The 25,315-nt window shown below is 34.2% G+C and overlaps 1 protein-coding gene across 2 annotated transcripts in view; it reads right to left on the bottom strand.

Moving 5' to 3' along the window:
* Window positions 1-25,315, bottom strand: part of LOC108917237 (aminopeptidase N) — a 55,406-nt gene that overhangs the window by 18,322 nt on the left and 11,769 nt on the right. Inside the window, exons 1-2 of one of the 2 annotated variants that reach the window (XM_018723735.2) lie at window positions 11,503-11,695; window positions 6,499-6,808 (exon numbers count right to left, since the gene is read on the bottom strand). In XM_018723735.2, the coding sequence (XP_018579251.1) occupies window positions 6,499-6,808; window positions 11,503-11,524 (332 nt within the window). In that variant the 5' untranslated portion in view covers window positions 11,525-11,695. Of the gene's footprint in view, window positions 1-6,498; window positions 6,809-11,502; window positions 11,696-25,315 lie in introns of those variants that run through there. The other variant, XM_018723734.2, reaches the window with a different exon arrangement.

The following is a 25,315-nucleotide window of genomic DNA, read 5'->3' as shown; positions in this document are numbered from 1 at the left end:
CCTTAGCAAAGCGCATCCCAGGCTGCATAGCCGCACTACCCTACCCAACCATACCACACATAAACATGACACTACCCCCGGGGTTTACACAGACGAGCCGGCGAAGCAAGAAGAGCGCCAGAAGAAAGGGCCCTAGCCGGCGGGGCCCAGCCAGGACAAAAGGAGGTCCCACAAAGCGCCTACACCGGCCGCATTTGCGGTCGGGGTAGACGACGGATGGGGCCCACCTACGAAGGCTGTCCAGGCCTACACGAGATGAGGCAGGATAAAGAGGGATAATCCCCCTCGATCCCAAATCATTGAGGCCAATTTCTAGCCATAGAATAATGGCGCGAACCTCAAACTTTGCCCTTTGTGATCAGCCTTCAATATAATCCTTCCGAAGATTGGTGCATTTTCAAACAGTGTAGTCACGTGAGATGTTGTCTGGATCTACGGTTTGTGGTATATACCAATGGACGAATTTCTCTCAACTTACAGTAAAGACACATTCTAATAGCAATATATTACCTCCTAGACCATTAGAGATCTATAAATCCACCTTACATCAACCTTTAGTAATTTAATCAATTTTAGCTCTTTAATAATTGTTAGCAATAGCGAGGAGAAAGGTAAAAATTTAATAGCAAGGGGTCTAGAAGTGGTCCTTGAGGAAGTTAATATGTGGAACGTATTTAGTGGTTTCCATTCAAACAAAGGTTTGGTATATTCGCATAATTACCTAACATTAAAGGTTTCTGAGGCATAGGAAAGGTCTATAAATTATGTGTTAATTTCACAGATCTCCCACCCGTGATTGTCATAGCTGGCTGATATCATCAGCCTGGTGAATAATGCCGGTGATTATGCTTGTAAACAATACATAATTAGGTATACATTTTGTAAGGTATCCATGTTAATATGTATATCTACAAAGTGCGAACAAACGCTTCTATAAATAGGAAACAGCTAGTGACACAATGCATGAAAGGAGATCTCGATCATCCAATGTTCCTTATCTATTTTCGATATCTGACCCAGGTTGTTTATCAAGAAAAAATGTGGGCGCAATCCATTGCCAGTTCTGCCTTATTTATCTGAACCAATCTAATTTTGAGTCATCCAATCGTCTATTAGTCTTCTATTAGACACGAAAGGGATTCGTGACATTTTCGTGGGAGGTGTCGAAGCTTGCACGGCGGTCTTGACCTTTCAAGACCGCACCTGGCCCAATTCTCGACAGATGAATAGGCGTCGTTCGTGGACATGCAATGACAATAATAAGAGAATGAGATGATTTTCGTCAAATCTATTTGATCAAAATAGTTTGATGATTGCAGTTGACGGCGACAGTATACAAAAGTTTAAAATTTACAATAAACAGTTTATCGAAACGCAAAAAGTTACAAATCGGCAACACCTCTTGCGACTATTTAGAAACGAAACTGGCATGTTTTCAAACGAGGGAAGTTGATATTTCGATCTGATTAGTCACACAGGATCGCTGATATTTTAAAGCGTTATCCGCACAAGCCAACTAGATTTTACGATGTAAGATGTACCCAGCTATGCGGAATCTGTGTTCGATAGTAGATTTATTGACATGGACGAATCTAGACCGGTTGCAGGGATCAGAAATAGTTATTTGGATTAAATTACGTGCTATTAAGATCGCAGTTTGTGATAAATTCGGCCTAGTTTCAAATCAGATCGTTGATATTTGAAAATAGCGAATGTGTGTTATTTTAAGTAAGAAGAACTTTGAGATTCTATAATAGTCGATCAATTGAAATAATTCATAGGATTTTTTATTCTATATCAAAATTGTATATTAAATTAAATAAATAACTTGCAAGTCAATTTTTTTCTCAGTGATGCTTGACACACAACTACTTCTCTTTCAATCGCAGCACGCGTTGTTCAATTGATTCGCACGTGAGTTACATTTGCCTCGCGCGGCTTGTCAATGGAACTAAATTGGCAGTTAACTAACAAAGGAACATGTGTATTAAGGACACATCCACGTTCTAATTTCGCATTAACATAGATAGAACGCGTTCCAGTTGGGTAGAGCGTCCGTTTTCTGCTCAATTAAACTTACAATACAGCTTTACGACTATGGTTCTGTGATAGTCTTCGGAGAATAGATGGTAAGAGTATCGTTAAGAAGCTGTTTGAGGGGATTTTTAGGACAACGTCATAAAACTATAGTGGCAATTAAACAATAAAATGAAACGGTATTTGGGATAACTAATTTGTATAGGTTTAAGTGAAGTTAAAATATCAGATGTCATTGAACAAAATAGAAGACGAAGAAATGCACAATCGTTAGCAAAATATATGTAAAAATATACTTCTGCAAATGTTGCAAATCAAATATGTGTTTTAAATACCCACAGACTTACCACAACAATACGAAAAAACATTTTGACAACCGCTGACTCCATCGATAGATGTGCAGTTAACTCACATCCATGTATGTCTTTGAACATTTCTTTGCAATCATTTTGCATGAAACTTACACAATAAAAGATACAAGCCCCCGTAATAAAACTAAAATAGAAATTATGATAACCTTAAATAGCGCTCTATCTGCGGCTACACCTCTTTTTGTGTACAGAAGCGGTTCCAGAGGTCCCCAATAAGTTTAACAGTTTTGATTATTAATTTTAAAAGTATCGTTTCCAAGTTTCAGCGGTTTTGATCATTAACGCACTCTACTTACAACAAAAAAAAAATCCTCTGAAAGTTACCCTGTATAAATGTTTAATGTGTCTTGTAAAGACTTTGGATAATGTTTCCACCTGAAGATGGCAAGTTAGATGAGAACCAGTTAACATTTCCGGGAAAAATATTGATTCTACTATTACTTGAACTTTAATTCTTATTACTTATCTCTGCGTAAATAAATAATCTGTCAAAAAGTATCCGGAATTTGTAAATAAAAAACAATATATTCAATTAACCATCAAAATGTATTTTCTTCCTTCAAAATGTCCCAGTCGTCAAAACACTTTTTAAACGCATATTCCGGTGTGGACTTGAGTTTAGGAAAGAGGAAAAAGTCTTCAGGGGCATATCCGGATGATGACTTTCATTGAGTTTTTGGTTAAAAATTTATTCACAATTATCGCTTTGTGTAATGGTGAATTATCCTTCTATAAATCTGGTCTTTTATGGCGGATACTTTTTCTCTCTCTCAAACGCCTCACGACTTTTTTGACTTTTTGATTTTTGACTTTCGACTTTTGGCATGTTTTTTTTTTGTTTCAGCTCATTAGAAAAGCGCAATTTCCAAGCTCGTTGGCTTCAGCAACATGTTGGCGATGCTGCGACCCGTTTATATCCAAAACATCAACTAAAATGGTGTAACTGATTCGTGAGATTTGTTAAGTTGATATGCCAGCTCTATCAAACTATAATGACGGTTTGCAAGCTCCATTTCCTTTAATTTATCGATGTTCTCTTCAGTTGAAGTCGTTGAAGGACTACCAGAACGTGGCAAATCCTCAACCACTTCTCGACCATGCTTTGTACCATTCGTATTTTTGAGTTTTCGGTATAACTGAATTACCGTACTTCTTTCCTAAGCACAAGATATTACGTTGGTAGCACCAAATTTTAGGCAAATCTTTGTTCAATAACATCCATACTAAAAATCGCAGAACACACTTTACGTGGGCTAAACAAAATTGACAGCTGTAAACAAACTAGAGTACAGTGGTGCCAACTACCCATCAAAAAAGAAATCTACTTTGCGCGGAACTTTTAAATGACAAATTCCGTGTACTTTTTTAACAGAATATTTCCATTGCTTAACGAGTAAACCTGATCTGTAATAATACCCAAGGTTCATACGTCTGCCTTGCGTAATCTATATACATACTTAAAATTTTAAAGGTACTCTAATTATATAAACTTTATGAAATTATCGTTCGCAACGTAGGGAATCGAAATTTAAACTGTTGTTTTGAACGATTTATAGACGAACAGATACCCGAAGTAACATGTGTTGCATTTATCGCTATCTAAATTTACAGATATCCAATTATGTTCGACTTTTCAATGCATAGTACCTACGTAACTCTTTCGTTAATGTATAAATAACATCGTTTGGATTGGTATGGAAATGGCCTGAAAAAAATTAAGCAGGAATTTTGAATACCGCTTTGGAAACATTTACAACTCGTTCCAAAATTAATTCAGCTTTTCCAGGTGTATTACAGAGAGCGCCACTTGTATTTCGGAATAGTCAGTTTTAATTCAAAATGTCTAAACTGTATTTCAGAACCTCAGGAGTCAAATTAGGTTATAAAAAATTATACCAAAAAAACACCAAACTTTTATTATATCACTATTGTTCCTACTCAAAATTCTTTTGGTAATTGTTTTTATTTAATAACTGTGAAATACAAATTAAATTTTCTGAAATCAATTGACATTTTCGAAAAAACTCTTGAGAAAAAAATCTAGAGCTACTTAGATGACTTACATTGTATTTTGACCTCTTAATATCCCTTACTCGACTCTAATAAACTTTCTGTATTTCTCTATAAAAACGGACTTCATTCGTTACTAAATAATTTTTTTCTCATTAATTGAAAAATTGAAGATGCACTTTAACTTTTGCAATTAATCTACTCGAAATGGCAGTTCATTAATTATATCTAACTAAATTGTCATGTATAGTTGGATATGCAAAACTAAGATTAGAGGTCCAAAATTATTTTGCATGACCCCAAAAACATTACGTCACTTTTCGCTGTAAGTAACTCATATTTTGTTATTTCTTTTTCTATATAAAATTTATTTTCCATTTTCTTGTTTTTCTTTTGACTTTCTCAGAGTTGTGGTATTCCGAATCAATCTTATAGCTTCTATTTCTCATCAAAACGATATTTTATTATGCTGAACCTTCAATGTAGAACGAATCCCAATTTCCACTATTTGTTTCCGACTACTAATTGAGAAAATTAAGTCAATTGGTTTTAAATACAGTTCTTATGGGTTAAATATAGCTCGGCATAGCCGCCTGTGAGTAATTTGAGCCTGTCCAGGATCTTCGGCTTGCTTATATAAGCATCTAATAAAATTGACTTTGACGACATACACTTCTAAATTATAGCTAATAACGGCTTAACCCTTCTATCTATAATTGACATTGGATTTACAATAAAATAACCAATCCCGGCTAGCGTGGTATGAATAAAACTTTTTTGTAGTGACGCCACATACGCCAAATAATAGGCAACTCCATAGTGAACATTGTCATGAAGAATTTCTCAATATTTTTACTAGATCGATTATCGACCTTATGTACTTTGGCCATAAGTGCCAAAAAATGGCTTCTTATAGAATCATAGAACTGATATATTTCAATTTATAGAACAATATTGACTTTTATAGTAGTTAATAAATTAAAATTATATCTATATGTCTATAATAAACCACCTGTTTCGCAAGCTTTATTTATAACAAATTTCCCTATAATATTATATTCCTAAAACTTTGTGTGCATATTCTCGAGGTTGATTAGAATAAATCGATCATCATTTTCAATTTGTAACTGATGCATTTCAAAAGAAACCGTCACTCCGCAACTTCTGTCAGCTAAGTTCAAGATTTTTGTTTTTTGTCGATCTTTCACCAACGAAAGTAACAATAAACGTGTTGGATCAAGGGTGAACCTGAGATTTATATTCTAAATAAACGTACACCTAAACGTATCTGATGCGAAACAGAACACAAACATATTTATATTTATAGGTGTGTTTAACGTGTTCTGTTTATATTTTTAAACCGTTTGCAATGTTTACGCCGTTCCTATGTTTAAAAATTAAACAAAAATACTGGGATATGAATCGAAACGTCTGTTTTGCTTCCATGGCTGTGTCAAGGATGAATCCAAGTTTAACTAACAGGAAACTGTTTAAAAATGTTTTTGCACGGCTGACTTTGCCACCTTTACTGAATTTGTTGGGGCGGTAAGTAGAATTTTATGAAATTATGTAAAAAAATGTCTCTTGACTTGATTGCAAATAAAAATAAATATAGTAGCTACTTTTCGTCCTTGACCTAGTAATTTCAATGTTTCGCCGTCGTCTGACAGTATGTGTATTGAAATCTGATATCGGCAGTTCAATTCATGAGAACGGTTATGCAAAAAATAGCGATTCCGGCGCGTTTGGTAGTAATAAATAAAGTTGTAGGATCTATCTATATTAAGGACACAGGTTTTACGTTACATATTGTAAACAATGGCGTCATTCATGAGAATACGGCGTCTAAATTTAAAAAGGACCGCCTCGTAGCACTTGTTATTACACAAACTGGCATAACAGAATGAGTTTAAGGAATCTCTTGGTACATAGGGTGGTCTTAAATAAAGTAGCGCAATCTCAAAGCTGTTCCGTCTGTTAATTAAATGTTTCGTCTCTAACTTTGTATGAATTTAATTAAGATCATGTCAAAACAACGCAAGCTGATGAAGTAACGAGATTTTTATAAAAGATGTCCTACCTGTAATGTGTGGGTTCTATACTCCTAGGCAACCTCTCGTCGACACTATCATCTTCAATTGAAAGAGCAGTAGACGTTGCTTCACTTATTCCCTGATTTTTGACTAAGGCTTCGGGTGTTTCTTCCCCATTGCAGTATCTAGGAACTAAAAAGAAAACTATGAGACCCACCAGAACAGCCAAGAGGAGGGCTCCTATTGCCATTAGGACGCAGAGGGGTTTCGATATCACTAGGCCTTTGCCGGAGCTCCGGTTTATCGTGTATTTTTTCTGGTTGGAGTTGTTCTCCAGGTCCACCGTCGTGGGGACGCCTACAAAAAGAAACAATTATGAATCAACCGAGTTTATTGCGGGGGATGTTTTGTTTCTGAAGATTAAAATAAGGAAGAGTTACTATTTGGTTTAGCTAAAGTACAAGTATTTCATTTTTCTACAAGGTTAACCTAAATCTGTATCTTCGATGGTTCTAAATTAGTTGATCAAAAGCTGTTTCACTAAAGACCTAAAGACTTTCGAGTGTGTGAGAAATCTTTTTTGAAAAAAATTACTTTTTGTCCCAACCTTACTGTTACACCCTTTTAAACTACATGTAACTAATTCTTACTTTTCTTAAGTTGTACCAAGATAGCAGAATTATAAAAAAATGAATTTTTTAAGCTACACGAATTGTAAAAAAACACTGTATTTTCACTTTTTAGCCGGCTACGTTTTATAGCACCTCGAATTACACAAAACTGAAGTAAAGAATTTATATATTGTTCATTTCTCTTGACCTAGTTTGAGGTAAAATCTGTTTAGAATTTTTAATCTACCAACAAAGAAGTTTATATAAAGTTTTATTGAAAGGTTATTGGAATATAAACTATGACTTTTTAGACAGATTCTTTTTAAACTGTTGTTATTTTTCAGTAAGTCTTGCTTCGGTCGTCTTTATTTAGGATATTGTCTTAGCATGAACTTCTAGTATAATATTAGATAATCAGTTTTGTGTATTTACAGGAAATTGGACCTAAAATGACATTAGAATTTGAATTTATCGAGATATTTTGGGCAAAATATTCTGCAATTTTCTCATAGAAAACTCGCGCAAGTTCGTTAATTTTATTTTAATATATTAAGTGGTTCGAACAAGCTTTTAATTGACATAATACTAGTACAAATAAATTTATCGGGGTCGTCCATGCTCTTAAATATACAAACCTATTTAAAAATGGGTTAAATAGCAATTTATCGTGCGATAGAATCCTCAGACATCTATCATAGAGCGACTTCTATCAAAGCAGCGCCAAATAAATTAATACATTCGCAACTTTTACCAATTAAGTCCACATGAATTAACTGCAGTAACTAACAATATATTAATTAATTTAACATTGTCGTTGTGTGAACTTGACTGTTGGCGTTAAATAAAGTTTTATCACTGTTAAAAATAGACACCTATAGAAAAACGTGCCAGCAAACATGATGTGCATCTAGTGGGTTTTAAAATTCCGATAGTTGCATTTCAGTTGTTTATTGCGGGATAACACGCATTTTACAGCTAATTCTGGGATGGGCGTACTTTACTTACATTAGCAGTTATTCCGGAGGCAATTAGAATTTGCTAGAACTTCTACTAACAACTTACGAATTTCTACACGGCATATTTTAAATTTGACGTCTAATTAGACAAAATAATTATTCTTTGTCAGGAATGCCACAAAATTCGAGGGGGAGGGGGGACACAAGACCGAGTTGTCTTGTATAAATAACACTTAATGAAAATAACACCAGATTTCATAATGGAGCAAGCCAACAGACATAAATCACCCAAATTCAGAGAGTCCAGGTGCCGCAATCTATACTGAGGAGCAATATTCGAGAATTGGCGGAACCACCACGACGGGTGATCGAACGTCGACTCGTGCAGTTCTATAATCAAAGCAGAAGTTTATGACCAGTGCGTGTCCACGACCAGAATTCAAGCATATTCATTGTCTTTCGATACCTTGAAGCCCTCTTTGCTTGTTTAGAGGGAAATAAGTCCCGAGGGTATACTCAGGGTTCCACATGGCAGGTCCAAAAAAAACTGAGAAACCAAATACAGTTTTTCTGAATTCGTTGAACCAAATGCATTGTAGAGCACTTTACTTGTGATATGGTTACAAATATAGCGGAATTGCATTAGATAACTGTTTAAAATTATAAAAATTAGAAGGATATAGGAATTATTATATTTCATAATATGCTGGCACTGTGTTTATAGTAATTAAGAAAGTTAAAAGAGGTGATACGTACTCTACGACACACGCTAGCAATTTGTCCAATTTATTAACTATCGTAATGTGATAAATAAAACAAACATGTCTAATGGGCTCATCAATGCTTAAAATATTAATTCAAGTTATTCAAAATAACTAAAATATATTGAATTTTTCTATTATATATTTTTAAACTTTTCTGTTGTAATAAACTGATCTTTAATTTAAGACAATTTAATCAAACTTTAAATATCAAGCCATTGATATAACCCGGATAATTACTTAGTATACTACTAATATATTTTCAATTTTTGTCAGAAGAAAATAACAAAATACTGTGTATCGTTCTCAAATTTGGAGTGGGTACAGCTATATTATATTTATTTCAAAACAATCCAACGACGGTGGAGTGAATGAAGATTGTAAAAATTCATTACAAGTACGGAGAGTGTGTAGCTGAGAGTGTGCGCAAATTATGTGGTATTTTCGGTAATAGGAACGCTCCGAATGAACCAATTGTGAAAAGATTAGTTGTTAAATTTGAACAAACATGGAAATTGAATGTCTACCCTTAAAAACATGTAAAAACTTTGCCAACTTTTTAATTAATACAATCTTATTCCTCATATGAAATCCTGCGTTTCTTCTGGGACACCTTTTAGCTATGCTAGTCTAATTCAAGAGAAATTTGTGTAATAGACAGCTTGGCTCCGCTTTGTGTTATAAATAAGTATATAAATTGCATGAACATTATAAATACTTGTATAAATTAATAGTAGCATTGTCAGGGTTAAAAATAAAAAGCACGTTTCAAGAAATATTTTTTTGGCTGATTCATATTTTAAAAAAGTAGGTCTGCCAAAAAATGTGGATTTAGCTTTTTTATATTAAAATGACCTTCGGTTTTATTTTAATTTCATAGGAAGTACAATGTTTATTTTGCAATTATAAACATACAAATATTTTTTAGGACGGAATTCGCATAAAATAAATAATTTCTAGAGGTTTTCTTCGCTTCTGATTCATAATAATGTATGGATGTAAACAGACTAAAATTAAAATCGAATTTAGATCGCACTGATACATGTGGTCTACTTACTAGAATTAACTGTAAACTGTACCAAGGAATTATACAATAAATATTTTAAAAAACTATCTGAAATATTCGATATGTAGGTATAGCAAATCTCAGAACATTTTTTCTAAAATTTTACAATTTAAAAGCTCTGTTTATTTTAAATGTATTTTAAGCTGAAGGAAACTGTTGCTACTATAGAAAAAAGACCCCCCCAGTTGTGTAGACTGGCTGTATTTTGTATTCATCCAATAATATTTAAACAGTTTGTGTCAGCGTACGAATTCATTAGATTTGTATTAGGTATATCCGGGAAAATATATTTATATTACCGGTACTAATGTATATGAAAGCCGTCAATGAGCATTTCTAGTAACACAAAGATAATAAACCGTTGGAATAGAAACCTACTGAGCTGAATTTTTTATTAATGTTTGCGCTTAATTTAAGTCAAAAACAAATTTGCGTACACTGTGTAATTGATATTTTACTGGGCTTCTCCCAATACAAATAAATTCGTAAAGCCTCGAATTTTGAGATACAGGGTGTTAAAAATTCTTGAAAATATTTGGTAGTTTTTGATTTCAACAAAATATATGGATTATAGGATACACTGTATATATAGGACACGCTGTGTATCTTTAAATAAAATAAACGAACGGGGAATTTTCAAAAATCCCTTGGTACAAATCTCGGTTTCCAAAATAAAAATGTTTTTTTTTTTTAATTTTTTTTAACAAACATTCAACATTTAATAATATTTCTATTAGTTGTTAATAATTTATAATAATTTGTTTCTCCACATATTTAATAAAATTATTGCATTAATTGTAACAATTAAGTTGCCATTACAAAATGTCAACCGCCTACTAGATAAATTACAGTTCGATAAAATTTTTATCCTATGCCAATCATGCCGTGTAGTTGATTTTAAATAATTGTTTTTCTCAGAAACCGTAAATTTTACAAAAAAAAATACAAGAGACTTTTTCTGTTTAGAATGAATCAGGCTATCTGAAATAAATGTAAGGTAGTAGTAAGAAAAAAAGTTACGTATGTAACAAGTCTTACAACCTTATCCTTAGGGAGGTAGGGGAAAGTGAATAAATTGCTTAGTGAGTGCCTTCTCGATAGCAGGAAATGTCTAATTAATTTCTTTTCTGTCACTTGTTTGGCGTTTCAGGAAAAAAATTGAAACTACTTTTTTGGCACCCTCTTTAAGAGGTTGTATCTTCACAGGGGATGTTTTTATATGAAAGACCCACCTTATTTTTCGACAGGGAATCACCCCCTGAATTTTTTCGCACTTATTTATTTCCACCCTGTATACTTACATGATTTATCACACAGGTCAATTACTGAAAAAATTACTTTATTCATTGATAGCTAAATATATTCTCCGGGATTTTTCAACTTTTTGGCGATGTATGTAATTTTTGTGTACATAGTTTATACAAATATGAGTATTTGGGCGCTGTTCATAAAAAAAAACACTTGCCCAACGTTTTGATAGAAGAAAATCGTAGAAAAGTAAGAAATACAGCCTAACTTTGTCGAATTTAATATACCAAATATTTTTGTAACACCCTGTGTTAAAATCAAAATAATGTATGCTTCTAAAAATCATTTTTGAGTGCAAACCAGTTGAAGATAAAATCCTACGGACACAGGAGACGAAAATAAAATTTACCTTGATTGTAATAGCTAACCATTCTCGAAGCTGTGGCTAATTATCACAGAAAACACACAAACCCGTCACTCTAATTAGCGCATCTCACCGACCAGTCAAGTGTCAGTTAGGGCCAACACGGTGCACCTTCTCTGAGGCGTCGCGTCACTCGAACGTCCCGACGCGCTTTCCGGAATCACTGCTAACTTTAACCGTTTGGCGGAAAACTTTCGTCAGTAGCCCGATTGGGGCGATGCGATGGTAGGATCCGTGGGACAGGCTTTCCGCGCATAGCGGCAAAGCCAGGTGGACGGTGGACGTACGAAGGAGTATCTCCTTGGGTGTTTATTGGTTTTGTTAATACGAGGGGGTTTGGAAAAGTTACAGCAAGTTTAGTATTTCGAGACTTCAGTTGGTGAAATAATCAGTCACTTTCATTCGCTCGCTTTTTCAATTCACTACTTATATTTTTGCATTAATAGTAACTGTAAATATTCCATTAGAATGGTCCTGAAATTTCAGATCAATTTCAGTTTCCCGTCAACTAATGTTTTACTTACTTTCTGTTCTTTATCGAACAATCTATCCATGTATAATACGTACTAATAACATCAGTTTGGGGGCAAAGGTCAACGCGGTGAATTATACGAGAGGATTCGAAAAGTTCTCGACACGACATCGACACTGAGATAGTGCAAGGTCTTCTATTTCTATTTTTCTTCAAAAATATTCAATACAAAACCTGTACAGACGCCACTGGCAAAAATAATAAAATTGTTTGTACATCAAAAAATGCATCTCGATGAATAGAAGGCGTGTACCAAATTTGAAAAAATATATAAGGTAGGTAATACCAAAGTTATCATAAAAAAATGTTTTTTCATAAAACTTTAGCACCCTGTAGTTCAAAAGTTAAGACTTTTAGGACATATGTTCATATGAAGTTTTTTCTTAAAATGGACCCAAGAATATCCTCCTTAAATATTAACACGTTGTTAAGAAACACCCTGTATAAGGAAAAATGTTTGAAATTAACCTAGCTACCATCTATCAAAGTTGCTGTATAGTATTTACCGAAAACTTTAGACGTTAATTGAATAAAAATTAGAGCAAAATAGAGATAAAATTGTTATAAAAATTGAATGAACTTAAGGTCAATAGATGCAGTGACCACAGAATAATTGAAAGAAATTTCACATACGTAGACATAAAATTTTGGAATTTGTTTTTGTCTCAAGGTCGACCTTTACGTCAGGTAAAATTGAACTTGTTAATTTTTAGTTAAATTATGCAGCATAAACTGATATACCTATACATTTTTCAAGTAGCGATATGATTCTCTTTTTTACTGCAAGTTTAGCAATAGATGTTTCTAAAAAATGAAAAGAGGCCTCTGGACACCACTGACACATGGAAGGGGACGTTACTATCCAGATTTTATTATATTTTATACCCTTACACTTTCGAAACTGATAAGATCTTTTTTTCGTCTAAAAATTATATTTTCCACAATTGGCAGATTAGAACAGGCACCATGTAAGCGATTATTAAAGAGAAAAAAAACTTATTTCTAAATATCAATTTAACAAGTTATAAACAATTAGGTTTAGTAATAGGCAATGTAATGGGGACTAGTGTTGGACTGTCACAGATAATTTTTATTTAGTGCCAACAGATGCTTATCGGAGATAGGTACGCCCCTGAAATAAAACACTTCGTGAGAGGGGTCAGCCTTTCCCTTCGCTATAAATAAGTGTGATCAAGTTACTAATTTTGACCTAATTGTGGGGAGTGACCTATAACTATTATTTTAACTAAGTCTTGTACAATTTCTACAAAATATAATAATTCCTAGAAACAAGGGAAAAATATTAATTTTCAATATAGATGCGACACTGGAGTCCCACTTATCCATAAATTAAAATTCATATTTAATAATTTTCATATAAAAGATGATATCCCTGACATTTTCTTAGATACTTGGTTATAGGTATTAAATTAATTTAATTATATTCCTGGAATGCGAATACCAAATGAGTGTTAATTCTTCTTATAGCAGATAGCTGTAATAGTTTATAATTTTATATTCATATTACAAATATTTGTTCGCAAAAACAAACGCTACCTAAAAAAATTTTAACGCCGGTGTTGGGGAAATATTTTTATCAAACTATTTTACTACAAATTGCTACTACGTATAACGATGTCGGTTCTCATTATTTTTTAAACCCCTGGCTTTTTTCCAAAATCAAATATTGATGTTTAAAAATCACGAATGTTACTGCTGCTGTTGTGAGATAATTATATCCTCCGGTTTTTAAATAAACATGTCCAAACATTTCAAAAATCACTTGATATCTGGTTTTCAACGTCATTCATTGAAAATTTGTTTGTATCTTATAAATTACATACGAGTAGTTATATTCAAATCGTTGCACCAAATGCATATTTTGCAATATTATTTCTTATCCTTATAATCGACCATGCTGTTGAATGAGCAACCGCCGAAAATCGTTGCAGATCGTCCAAAAAATCACCGATGTTTCAAATTGTTTAGTAAAATGGCACAGAATCCACAAAAATCGAGCCACGACCAACGGACGGTGCGATGAACATAAATCCAGAACTCCAACGTTCTACCACAGGTCAAAACAACACTAGGCATCGCCAAAATCCAGAAAGTCCAAAAGCAGGAAACAACAGCGAACATCCACCTCGAGAATTGGCGGAGCCATCAAGAGGTGCGATCAAACGTCGACTTTGGTTTTGTGTTTAGACCTTATTTGTAGGTCCAAATCATACAGTCTTGCTGTTGATACAAAAATGCAGTGATAATGATGTAATGAAACCTCATAATTAACTTGAAGATTTAATGTTCATTAATTAATTAGGCACCCGTGGATATAGAAAATGATTTTGTTAACTTTAAATGGTTAGCGCAATCCGAACTGGCAAGTGAGGAAGGAGAGCAGTGTCAATAAAAATGTTTTACTAAAAATACTAGGGTTTATTATGTAGTTGGCAAAACTGTTACGAGTTTTATTGAGGTTTATTTTCAAGTTTTACGCCTTTTTTATATGCATTTGCGTGCGGTGTGCCTAATAGATTGCCAGCATTTTTAAATTAGATTTTCTGTACTGCCCGCACGTAAATAGAGATGATAGTATTGTTTGCTTTCACACATTGCATACAATTTGTATTAATTAATTATTAAATTAATTAAATTTTTGACTAGAAAATTAAACTGCAATTCCGTCAGATATATTTGTGTTGTTGATGTTAAATCCAGCTTATTATATATTAACAAGTATACTACCAGCTGCTACCATTGGCTGTCGCTGGCACTGCTACCAAAATAACAAAATACGACATGGCAGAATTGCCAATATAAATGTAACGAGTTCCGGATACTGAATCCTCCAGTGCAGTCATCAAATATATTTTACTTGATTAAGATCAACTTTGCAGTACGCCTCCATATGTATTTGTGCCGTTTGTGCATACCACGCTATCTGTTTATGTCCACGAGAGTAGAAACGAGGAAGTCGGTTTCGATGTGCACCGATGAATTTTCAAGGGATTTTAATTACCGAATCGAATCTGCATCGTAAAAGCTAAATACTACAAAGGCGGTGGCTTTCATGTAACTCCAAACAAAACAAACGCGTGCTCGCGTGCGATGCGATCCTAGCAATTTGCTCGGTCATACCTAACCGTGGAATGCCTAATTAATGTCACTCTCGAAACGGGCCATTAGACGGAAATCAGCTGTTGTCAGCAAATAAAATATTCAAAGGATGTTCTTACACTGTTAGGGTAAACTGGTTGTAGATGCCAACATTAACTTTTTTTATTGTCCAAAGAGATTTAGTCTTATATTTATATTATTTATATCATTCGTCAAATATTTTATTTGTTTATGTTAACTTAACAATAACCATTGTATTTTATTTTAGGTTACAAAGTTTCACTATTGTATTCAATGAAGTTTTTTGCCAGTAGCGCTAGCGATTAAAAAACTTGTATTATTCGTGTCGATAGTACAGAACCTCCCCTTCCTCATGCCTTGAAAGATGATTCCACTTTAAAAAATTCAAGTTGAGATGTTTTTGGTTGATCATATCCACACCTCTACCACCTTTGATTAATGTTTTGGATGCAGTCAGTTCAAATAAAACAAAGAATATCCAATCATTTGTATATTGAACAAAAATTTAACAAAACCCATTAAAATACTCATAGACATCATTCATCATCATGGATTTTTCCGCACTTTTGACGGGCTCGATGAATTCGAACATCTGGAAGTCCGACCAACAAGACAATGGTTCCATCCGAACTGTCTTCGACATTATACCTGCTCCGATACCGATAAAGTATTGGTATTCGTCATTGTCTGCACAAATTAAGAAAGATCGTATGTTAGAGGCTATCGGTTAGTTTCTATCCTATCTAGGAAAATTCATTAAATAACAGTAATCGTTTGAAAAGTGCTCACGGAAGTCACAGTTATCGTGAGTGATCTTGTAACCATCATTGTTAGCAAGAAAGTATGAAACAATCGATATATTGACTGCAAAGCTCTTACACAAAAAATATTTATCAGTTAGAGCACAGACAACCTTCTTCCTACTTTTTTGTTCACTAAAGTCCGTGTCAGACAATCAGTTTCCGTCAAATTTGTACCAGCAAATTATTTTGGTCGAACTGATTTGATCCTATTAGTAAAATAATAAATAAGAATTCCCTAAGAGCGGCCCAAAAAGTTATCGGTTTTATTTGAATAATATTTTGTCTTCTACCTATCCTTCATTTATTTGGAAAATAGAAAATCATTAATGACGTCTTCAAACTACCAAGAGTTACACATTGCATCCAGATGGATTAGTGAAAACAGGGCTGGTTTTTACTGTTGAGTGTCCTAATTCGATGGAACAAGGAACAGAAGAAACAGCGTTAAATGTTAAGGTTGGAACTATCACTCATCACCCGTCACTTGGCAGAAGTAAAATAAAGAGCAGAAGTATTATTAAAGGGTAAATAAAAAATTAGTAGTAGAAGTAAATTAGTGTAATTTTAGGCAACAGGTGATTCCTCTTCCATCAACTCATCTGAAAAATCAAAAAGAAACCTCGATGGATTGTTATCTCACCAGCAAATCCATTGGTTTAATTGTAAACTGTTTAGGCTTGTCACCAGTTGGGAAGAGCAACCTTCATGCCATCTGAAGCCCCATCTGGTGCAATGAGAAACTGCTGCTATTTTAATGAAACAAATTTGGCGAAAATTTAGTTTTCTGACACAGACTTTGTGAAGATAACGACCCCCTAAAAAAACTTCAGATATCCACGAAGTCACCTCTCCATAAAACATCACTACCTATGGATAACTACCTCTTTCTTGGTTCGCTGCTGTAGACCAGGGGTTCCACAAGTTGATATTCCTGCTGTGTAGTACCGTGACCTTCAATGAACCCCCGTTAACCATGTTTTTGAAAATAATCTCCTTGGGTGCATTGAAATACGTCCTATCAGTTTCCTCTGAAATCGTTAAGCTGTTGCTGTTCTCCGCTGAAGTCTTATTCCTTTTGGCGTCCTTGTACAAGCAGTCCTTAAGGCCCACAACCTCACATTTGGATATGTTCGGGACCCTCATCAAGGCTTGCTGCATAAGAGCGAATTCCAAGTAAGAGTATGTACTCGGGTTCTCCACCCGAATAGTGAAGGAGATGCTCTTTTCGCGAAGGGTTATTTTGTAATATAATTTAAATTTGTAGTTAAACAGGCTACGCGTGTAGGGACAGTCGCTCAAGCTAATCACGGCGTGCATGTCCCCGGATTTGGACCTTACGGGACCCTCGTCTACCGTCCACGACAACACCCTGGCGAATCCGTCCTTCGGACCGAACATCCACGGACCTAAGACAGGAAATACGAATTGAATCCCGCCTAGAATGCGTGACAAACCTGCGAATTGACTGTGTCGACTTACGAAGATCATCTCCCGGTTTTTTATCCTCCAGGAAGTGACAGTCGCTCCGTGGAGGTTGATCGTGCAGGAGGTGTACTCGTCCCGATTTAGGATTATGATGTCTCGCTCGTGTACGCTGCTTCTCCCGTCCATGTTGGCTGTAGAACTGATAATTTGGTCGTCACTTTCGTTAGTCTCCCCCCCGTCAGAACATTAATACCCCGGGCGCGATACCTACGAGGGATTTTACAAATTTGACATTGACATGTATTAATAATACACTATAAATTGTACCTTAGCGCTACCAACCGTAGGAATTGTACCTACTGGCACTACTGTATTCTCTTTTAGTATCTCCAGAAGGGAAATATTTATTATTTAACACTGTTGAATCACATTAATATCATTTTTCATCGCAGATTCTCACTGAATAGATAAAGAATGTAAACATTTTCGTCGTAGCCACTTCCTTTGTATTCTGATGGTACTGAAAGGAGTGGCTACTAAACCTTGTGATACATCAAGTCTTTGAAACATAAGATGATGACGAACACTTTATTAATGAAACAGTGAACTAAGTGACAAAATTTTACATTGAATTACTACCTATATTAATAATGTGTTAATACACCAAGCTGCTCCATATATCTTTTAGAGTGTCTTATCCCAGATTAACTATATTTCATGGCTAAAGACAGAGAAAGATGTATAAGTTTGGGTCTCTGCTAACTTGTAACACATGAGCATGTAAAACTGAAGACCTTGGTGGTCATGGCAAGAGATTGTTCAAGCATCTCCAGTTTTAGTTTTTACTGTTTGTGACTGGATATTCCGTAGCTAAAAAACTGAATATAGAAGCACTCTAAGGCAAGATATTACATAAATTTTCAGAATTTCTTTGTTGTAATTTTGAGCCATCTTGTTGCCTGTAACAAAAAGAATAGGAATTGCCCATTTATCATTGACCTTCTTTGTTTAGGTACGCATAAAGGTCGGATGAAGGTACGAACAGTAAACGGCATGATCCACACTTTGTGGGGGAAAGACATGCCTTCAAGCTGCTGATGTTATGGTGCATAACCACTCAACTTATGTCCGCAAATTGTGGTACCTTCCTTTGACATACCCTACCTTAGGATGATGATCTTTTTATACATGTCTATTTTTAGCGTGCTGCTATCAATATCTTCCATGGCCACCAAAGTCTTCAAATATTTCTGTTGTTAAGCACGTGTCAAATTTTGATTTTCTGTTGTCCCAACAAGATCATCATTTCATTACAAACAACCCTTCGTACATGTAGAGACACCATAATAACTCTAATTACGTATTTTGTATGTAAGATTATAATTTTAGTCATACTGACTTCAACCACCTGAATATGACACTGTAATTCAAAACAACCATGGTTATTTTGGTTTATCCTCAGATCTCTGTATTCCTTTTTTTCTAGCATCTGCTTGGGACTACTAGTTTATATGGAAAATGTTTTTCTTTTCCTTCGAGTTGTTAAAAATTAACCACTTAGTCGCATTGAAATTAAACTCTTCCATTTCAGTTTGGCTTTTAATTTGTCCTCAATACAAGTACAGTTCAACAAATTCCTGAAAGAAGGTCGTAGAACTCATTTAGCAATCTCTTGTATGTCTTCTGTTCAACAATTTCAAAACTGTGATTCGCCGCCCAACCAGTCAATGGTTCTAAGTGAATTGGTTCAGCCAGTAGACCGATTTTAATGGCAATGAAATGTTTATATTCCCCCTCACCTATAGATGAATGCGACTAATTAATATCTTATGTCTGTGTCATTGTCATCCATAATTTTAATTCTTGTTACCAATAATCATAGAACATTTATGTCAATAGACCTAAGAGATTATTTTGAAGCAATCTTATTGGACAAAAGTTAATAAAATATGTGTGGAACCTAACTGGCAAAACCCTTATTTTAATTGAAAGCGTTACATGTCAGTTAACTTGACTAAACTATAGAGTTCAAAATTTACTGGAGACTGCAAAAAAGATACATTTTCCAAATACTATTCAAACCGTTCGCTTTCAGAAAAACGTTTTGCTGATCAAATAATCATTGTCTGGAGGTAACTACATATATTTTACTGATATCAAAATTTTGTGGAAAATCGATCTAATTCACTATCCCAGTTCTATCTCTGTATGGAACATCACCTAAATCCATATTCGAAACAGATCGATTAACACCGGGATTCCATAAATTAATATCCCTAGTCATCTTCTGGACTATTTTCAACGTCTTTCCTTTCATCATGTTGTGTACGGTGACTTCTCCAGGAATCTTCATGTACATCTTATTCGTATAACCGGAAAAGGTGACCGCTTCCTTATCTTCCACGTGGACGTCGTTGCCTGTGAAGTGTTTGTATGGACATGATTTAAGACCAATGATTTCACATTTTGATACGTCAGGAACTCTAGAGAAAGACATTGCGCCCTTAACTCTCGCTGTACTTTAAAGACTTGGTAATTACCTGAACAGAGCGTGTTGCATGACATGAAAATCAAACGCGGAGCTCCCACAGAGGTTTTCCACGCATATCCTAAACACCAGTTTTTTCTGATACAACGTAACTCTGTACAGTATCCTAAACTTGTATCCCCAAAGGGTCTGGGTGTAGAAATCGTCGACCAGACTGAACAAAGCGAAGACGTTTCCCGATTCCATCATCTCGGGGCCCTCTTCCAGCGCCCAGCTCAATTTCCTGGCGAATCCCTCTTTGGGGCCGAAGCTCCAAAAGCCGAAATGTGGGAAACTCAACTGGATACCCCCCGTTATGTGCGAGAACTCGTGCGACTGAGACTGGCGGCTCACGAAGAGCTGCTCCTGGTTGTTTATCCTCCAGGAGGTAACGGTGGCTCCTTGCAGGTTTATGGTGCAGGTGGTGTAGTCGCCGCGATCCAATACTATAATTTTCGTTTTGTCCATGTTCAACCTAAAATTTAGCTGGGTCAAGGTGGGGACGGGTACCGGTGATCATTAGATAAAACGTCATATTTGACAGACTAACTCGAAGGGTTAGGGCGAGTCCGCACGGCAGGGAAAGCGCAACGGAATTTGTGCGGTGAACTTCTTTAGGACCAATCAAACTGTGATTAGTCATACAGTTTCGTATCCAAAGAGAGACTTATAATCCAGGCGGTATCTGTTTCAAAAAGTCCACATTTGGGTGAATTGTATATCCACGGAAATTTTTGGCTTTTTGGCTTTCAAATATTACTAGAACAATATGTTAAAAATATTCGAAAAATGTCATATTTTTCTTCCTATTTAATTATGTATCTTTTCAAGAGTTGATTTTAGGCGAAAATGGAAGAGGAAAAAAATGTTTGTAATTCATTTTTTTTACAAAACATGACTAGTTAAAAGTCGAATGAATCATAATTATTATTGTAAAAATCGAAAAAATCCACAAAAATGGGGTTAACAAACATTCCTTCTTAGGGAATTTTTTTGGGGTCTTTAGATTGGACATAGGACCTTCATACTTGGCTCAAGAAAACTTCATGTTATGTAGAATCATCACACCAAATTTCATCAAAATCGGTTCTATAGATTTTGCATAATAATTTTGCAATCCAGATTTTGAAAAAAAATTACAAATTTTCAAAATTTTGCACAGCAAGAATCAAGGCCCTTAGATACTTGACAATTTAATCACATATAGAAGGGCTCTCAAGCTTTCAAATGCTTTTTCAAAAATTCGCATCCGTCAATTAGGAAAGCTCTGGCGCTTGTTTAAACATTGGTCGAATTTTTGTACTTATAAACAATTAGAATGACTTTGTGAACATTCAATCAAATCAAATTTTTTAAAGCAAGTTTTAAAAGTTATTGGAAAAACGCTTCTTTTAAAAAGCAAAACAGATCGATTGGTCAATTAGTTACGTAGTTATAGACGATCAAAGTTAAGTAGAAGTAGAAGCAGAAGGTTTGAAGATGATGAAGTTGATGAATATAATATCGAAGAAGAAAACGAAATCCCATGTAAAAAAGTTCGATTAAATTCTTAATATGTATTTTTATACATATAAATAAATATAATACACATTCATAAAATTAAAACAAAAATTTGTGTACATTTTTTAAATCCTGATTTATTAATGCATTTAAGTATGAATAAAATATTATTGATTTTTATAATTAATTTATTAATTTAATAATCATTTCTTTTGTGATTAAAGTATAATTAAAATATTATTTATTGTTTAAAATATAAGTAAATGAGAAATTAACTCATTATATTACCAATTTTCGACATATTTTGAAAATAATTGTTGTTTAAACAATTTTAGAATATTTAAATAAATTTGTTTTTGATCTTTGATAAACAGTATATAAGTTTATGCACTTTGATACAATAAAAAATAAAGTTGATAATTAAGATAAATAACTATCGTACTGTTGAAAGACCAATAATATTAACGATGGGCATTTGAAAATACGCTAATTGTTTTTTTTAATCGCGAGACATCGATTTAAAAAAAAAATCAAAATCGGACCTCTAGAAGCTGAGATATTAAAAATTTTTAAGCGCGTCGCGGTTTTGAACTCGCCGATTCAATTTCGAGCAGGCCGAAGCGGCCGCGCTCTCTGCTGTACCACCTGTACGATTTTCTTCGCGCCAATATCCTTGGCAGGAAAAATGATCTCGGATGGAGCGGGGTCGAGCGGGATTATCGCTCTTTACCCACTTCATCGCTGTAGGCCCGGACGCCTCGCTTGAATTTCTCGCTTACATAAATAATTTTAAACACGTTTTAAAGTAGATTGCCAATGAAGAAAAGTATTGCAAACTTAGACCTGGTAAGTAGTCGGAATACCAAAGATATTTTTCGAAAAATTAGCCCGGATGTATTAGTACATTTAGTGTAAATGACGGTTAACTTTGATTGGTTATAACTACGTAACTAATTGACCAATCGTTCTGTTTTTTTTATAAAGGAGTGTCTTTCCAATAACTTTTAAAACCTGCTTTAAAAAATTTGATTTGATTGAATATTCACAAAGTTATTCTAATTGTTTATAAGAACAAAAATTCGACCAATCTTTAAACAGAGCTTTCTAATTGACGGATTCGAACTTTTCAAAAAGCGTTTGAAAGCTTGAGAGCCCTTCTATATGTTATTAAATTTTCAAGTATCTATGGTCTATGGGCCTTGGTTTTTGAAAATTTGCAAATTTTCTATTTCAAAATCTGGATTGCAAAATTATTATGCAAAATCTATAGAACCGATTTTGATGAAATTTGGTGTGATGTTTCTTCATAACATGAAGTTTTCATGAGCCAAGTACGAAGGTACGAAGACCCCAAAAAAATTCCCTTAAAAGTAATGTTTTGGCGATTTTTTCGATTTTTACAATAATAATCATGATTCATTCGATTTGTAACTAGTCATATTTTGAAAAAAATTTAATTACAAACATTTTTTTCCCCTTACATTTTCACCTAAAATTACCTCTTGAAAAGAATTTTTTTAACATATTGTGCCGCCAACAGTTAAGCCCACGCTTTTTTGTTATGCGCATAGAAAAATTTTCAATTCTAGTGATATTTGAAAGCCAAAAAGCCAAAAATCTCCGTGGATACACGATTCACCCAAACCAAAACAGATACCGCCTAGTCTATTAGTATTATACCTACGACAAACAGACTTAGAAATAATTTCGTACAACGTCAGTGTTATAGAGCAACTTTTTTGATATTCTTTCGGAACAAATATTTCAAACTGATGCGGATAATTCTAAAACCGCGCCAGATTTTTTCCCGTGGCCTACATCCAGGCTAAAAACTGTTTATTTTACCTTCAAACTAGATTATTTTGATTTAACAGTGATAAGGATTACGCGCCTACGCTTAATTTTTCGACTCTCACAACAAGAGCTGTACGGGCAATAAAAAATAACCTCATGTAATTTATTTTGTGGCGCATGTTAATAATGTTTTAGTTAAGCCAACACATTGTTTGCTTAACCTATATTAACACAAAGCTATTTTTCGAGGATTTTTGTATTAATTTGAAGGCGATTTCCTGCAGTAATCATCACGTAATTTATCCACCGAAAATGCATGTAATTACGTAAGCTGTTCATTATGCATTCAACGCTTGTATTTAGGACAAGTTAATCAATGGGTATAAAAGCTGTAAAACCTATAGATCTATTAATCGAATTGCTTACTACAGAAAGGGGAAAACATGTTTTTAATTCATGATGGACAAATACATTTTCAAAGGAAACATGATATACACAGCCTTCATAAATGATAGCAAGTCAGTCCAGTAATTTTATTTTCTTCTCATTGGCAATTATATGTTGGTAAAATTAAAATGACCCCACTGAGATTTAAGGATTTTTAGTTGATAGTATGATAGTGTCAATCGCGCAATGTTGGTTGTCTATGTTCGACGACCATGGACACTGTACTTTATTTAGTCATTTATAATTTAATAAAGTCCAAATACCAATTTTCACGGCTATATAGCCTTCAGCAGTGTATGGAAGCTTCATGAATTATCATTCAATCAATAAGAGCACTTTATTTTATATATTTACATTATTTGAGCAGGATATATTGTAATGGGTGCAAGATTTTAAAAATATTAAGATTAACGATAGATACATATATAATTTTATTAGTCAAAACAATGTGGTGCATGATACCACATGAACATATCCTTTCCCCTTTCCGTTGAATTATAATTTTAACATGTTTTTAAGTCAGGTCTTTTTTTGCAAATAATACGTGTTACTCTACATATACGGGTGAGTATTATTTTTAAAACGACCTGATTTCATCCAGACGAATTATTTTAGTATTTCCATAATTGCATTGCCGCATGCAAAGTAGGTTATGTACCATGACGTAATACCACTCCTGATATAAAATGCAAATAGAATCGTTTTTGTGTTTGTCGCTTTCCGATCTGCATTCGATTTGACGTCTATTAATTATCTATTCACTTCACATCCATTCGTCAGACGTCTAACAATGGGAATTCGTTTGTTTAATTATGGTTTTTATTGCTTTATGGAGTTTGGTGATTCAAAAATTTCGTCACCTGCTAAAAAGAAACGCAAATATTTGTAACGCTAGAGTCAGGTATAATAAAACATGTTCTGACGTGACTCATTTTTTATGTAATAAGTATAAAAATTGCGCTACTAGTCACTATGACTAAGTGGTGACATTTGCGGAAGAAGGTCACTGAGATTTGGTCGATTTAATATGCGTGTGGGAAAGTTTAATCTACGTTTAAGAGAAATTATCTCTTAATAATGCAGAAAAATAAAAATTATGTGAGCAACACAGTAAAGTAAAAATAACGCGACATAATTAATAGAACATTGTCTTGGAGCCGGTAATAGAAAAGTCGCACACGAAAATGTTTTTTTTTTTTGTAAATTAAAGTTCGATTATGGATCAAAATATTTTGAGCAGCCGGGTAAACAAATCGTCGTTGAAAGATAGAAAGATACTTCTCAATTTTTGGGGAATTTTTCAATGCAAAAGTACAAACTAAGAAAAATTTATATAAAAAAACTGATATTTTCTTATTATAATAATTAATAGTAATTACTATCTTAAATGCATTGTTGTTGTTACTGCAAGAGTTCACAAACAAACCACATCCGTAAGCATCTGTAGTCGCCAACTGCGTGCACTAAACAAACTCCATTAAAATATGGAACAAAATGAAATAAAACTTACCATTTCTACAGAAAATGTTGAAAATGAGTTTCCCTAATCGCGTGAGGATTTTCATCGGCTCATATGTGCATATTATGGAAATTCACTTCATTACGGGTAAATGTCGCCTCATCTGTTAC

The sequence above is a fragment of the Anoplophora glabripennis genome, unplaced genomic scaffold, assembly GCF_000390285.2.
Source record: "Anoplophora glabripennis isolate ALB-LARVAE unplaced genomic scaffold, Agla_2.0 scaffold41, whole genome shotgun sequence".
NCBI lineage: Eukaryota > Metazoa > Arthropoda > Insecta > Coleoptera > Cerambycidae > Anoplophora > Anoplophora glabripennis.
Note: the sequence above shows the minus strand (reverse complement) of the source record. Positions and strands in the feature narration are given on the sequence as shown.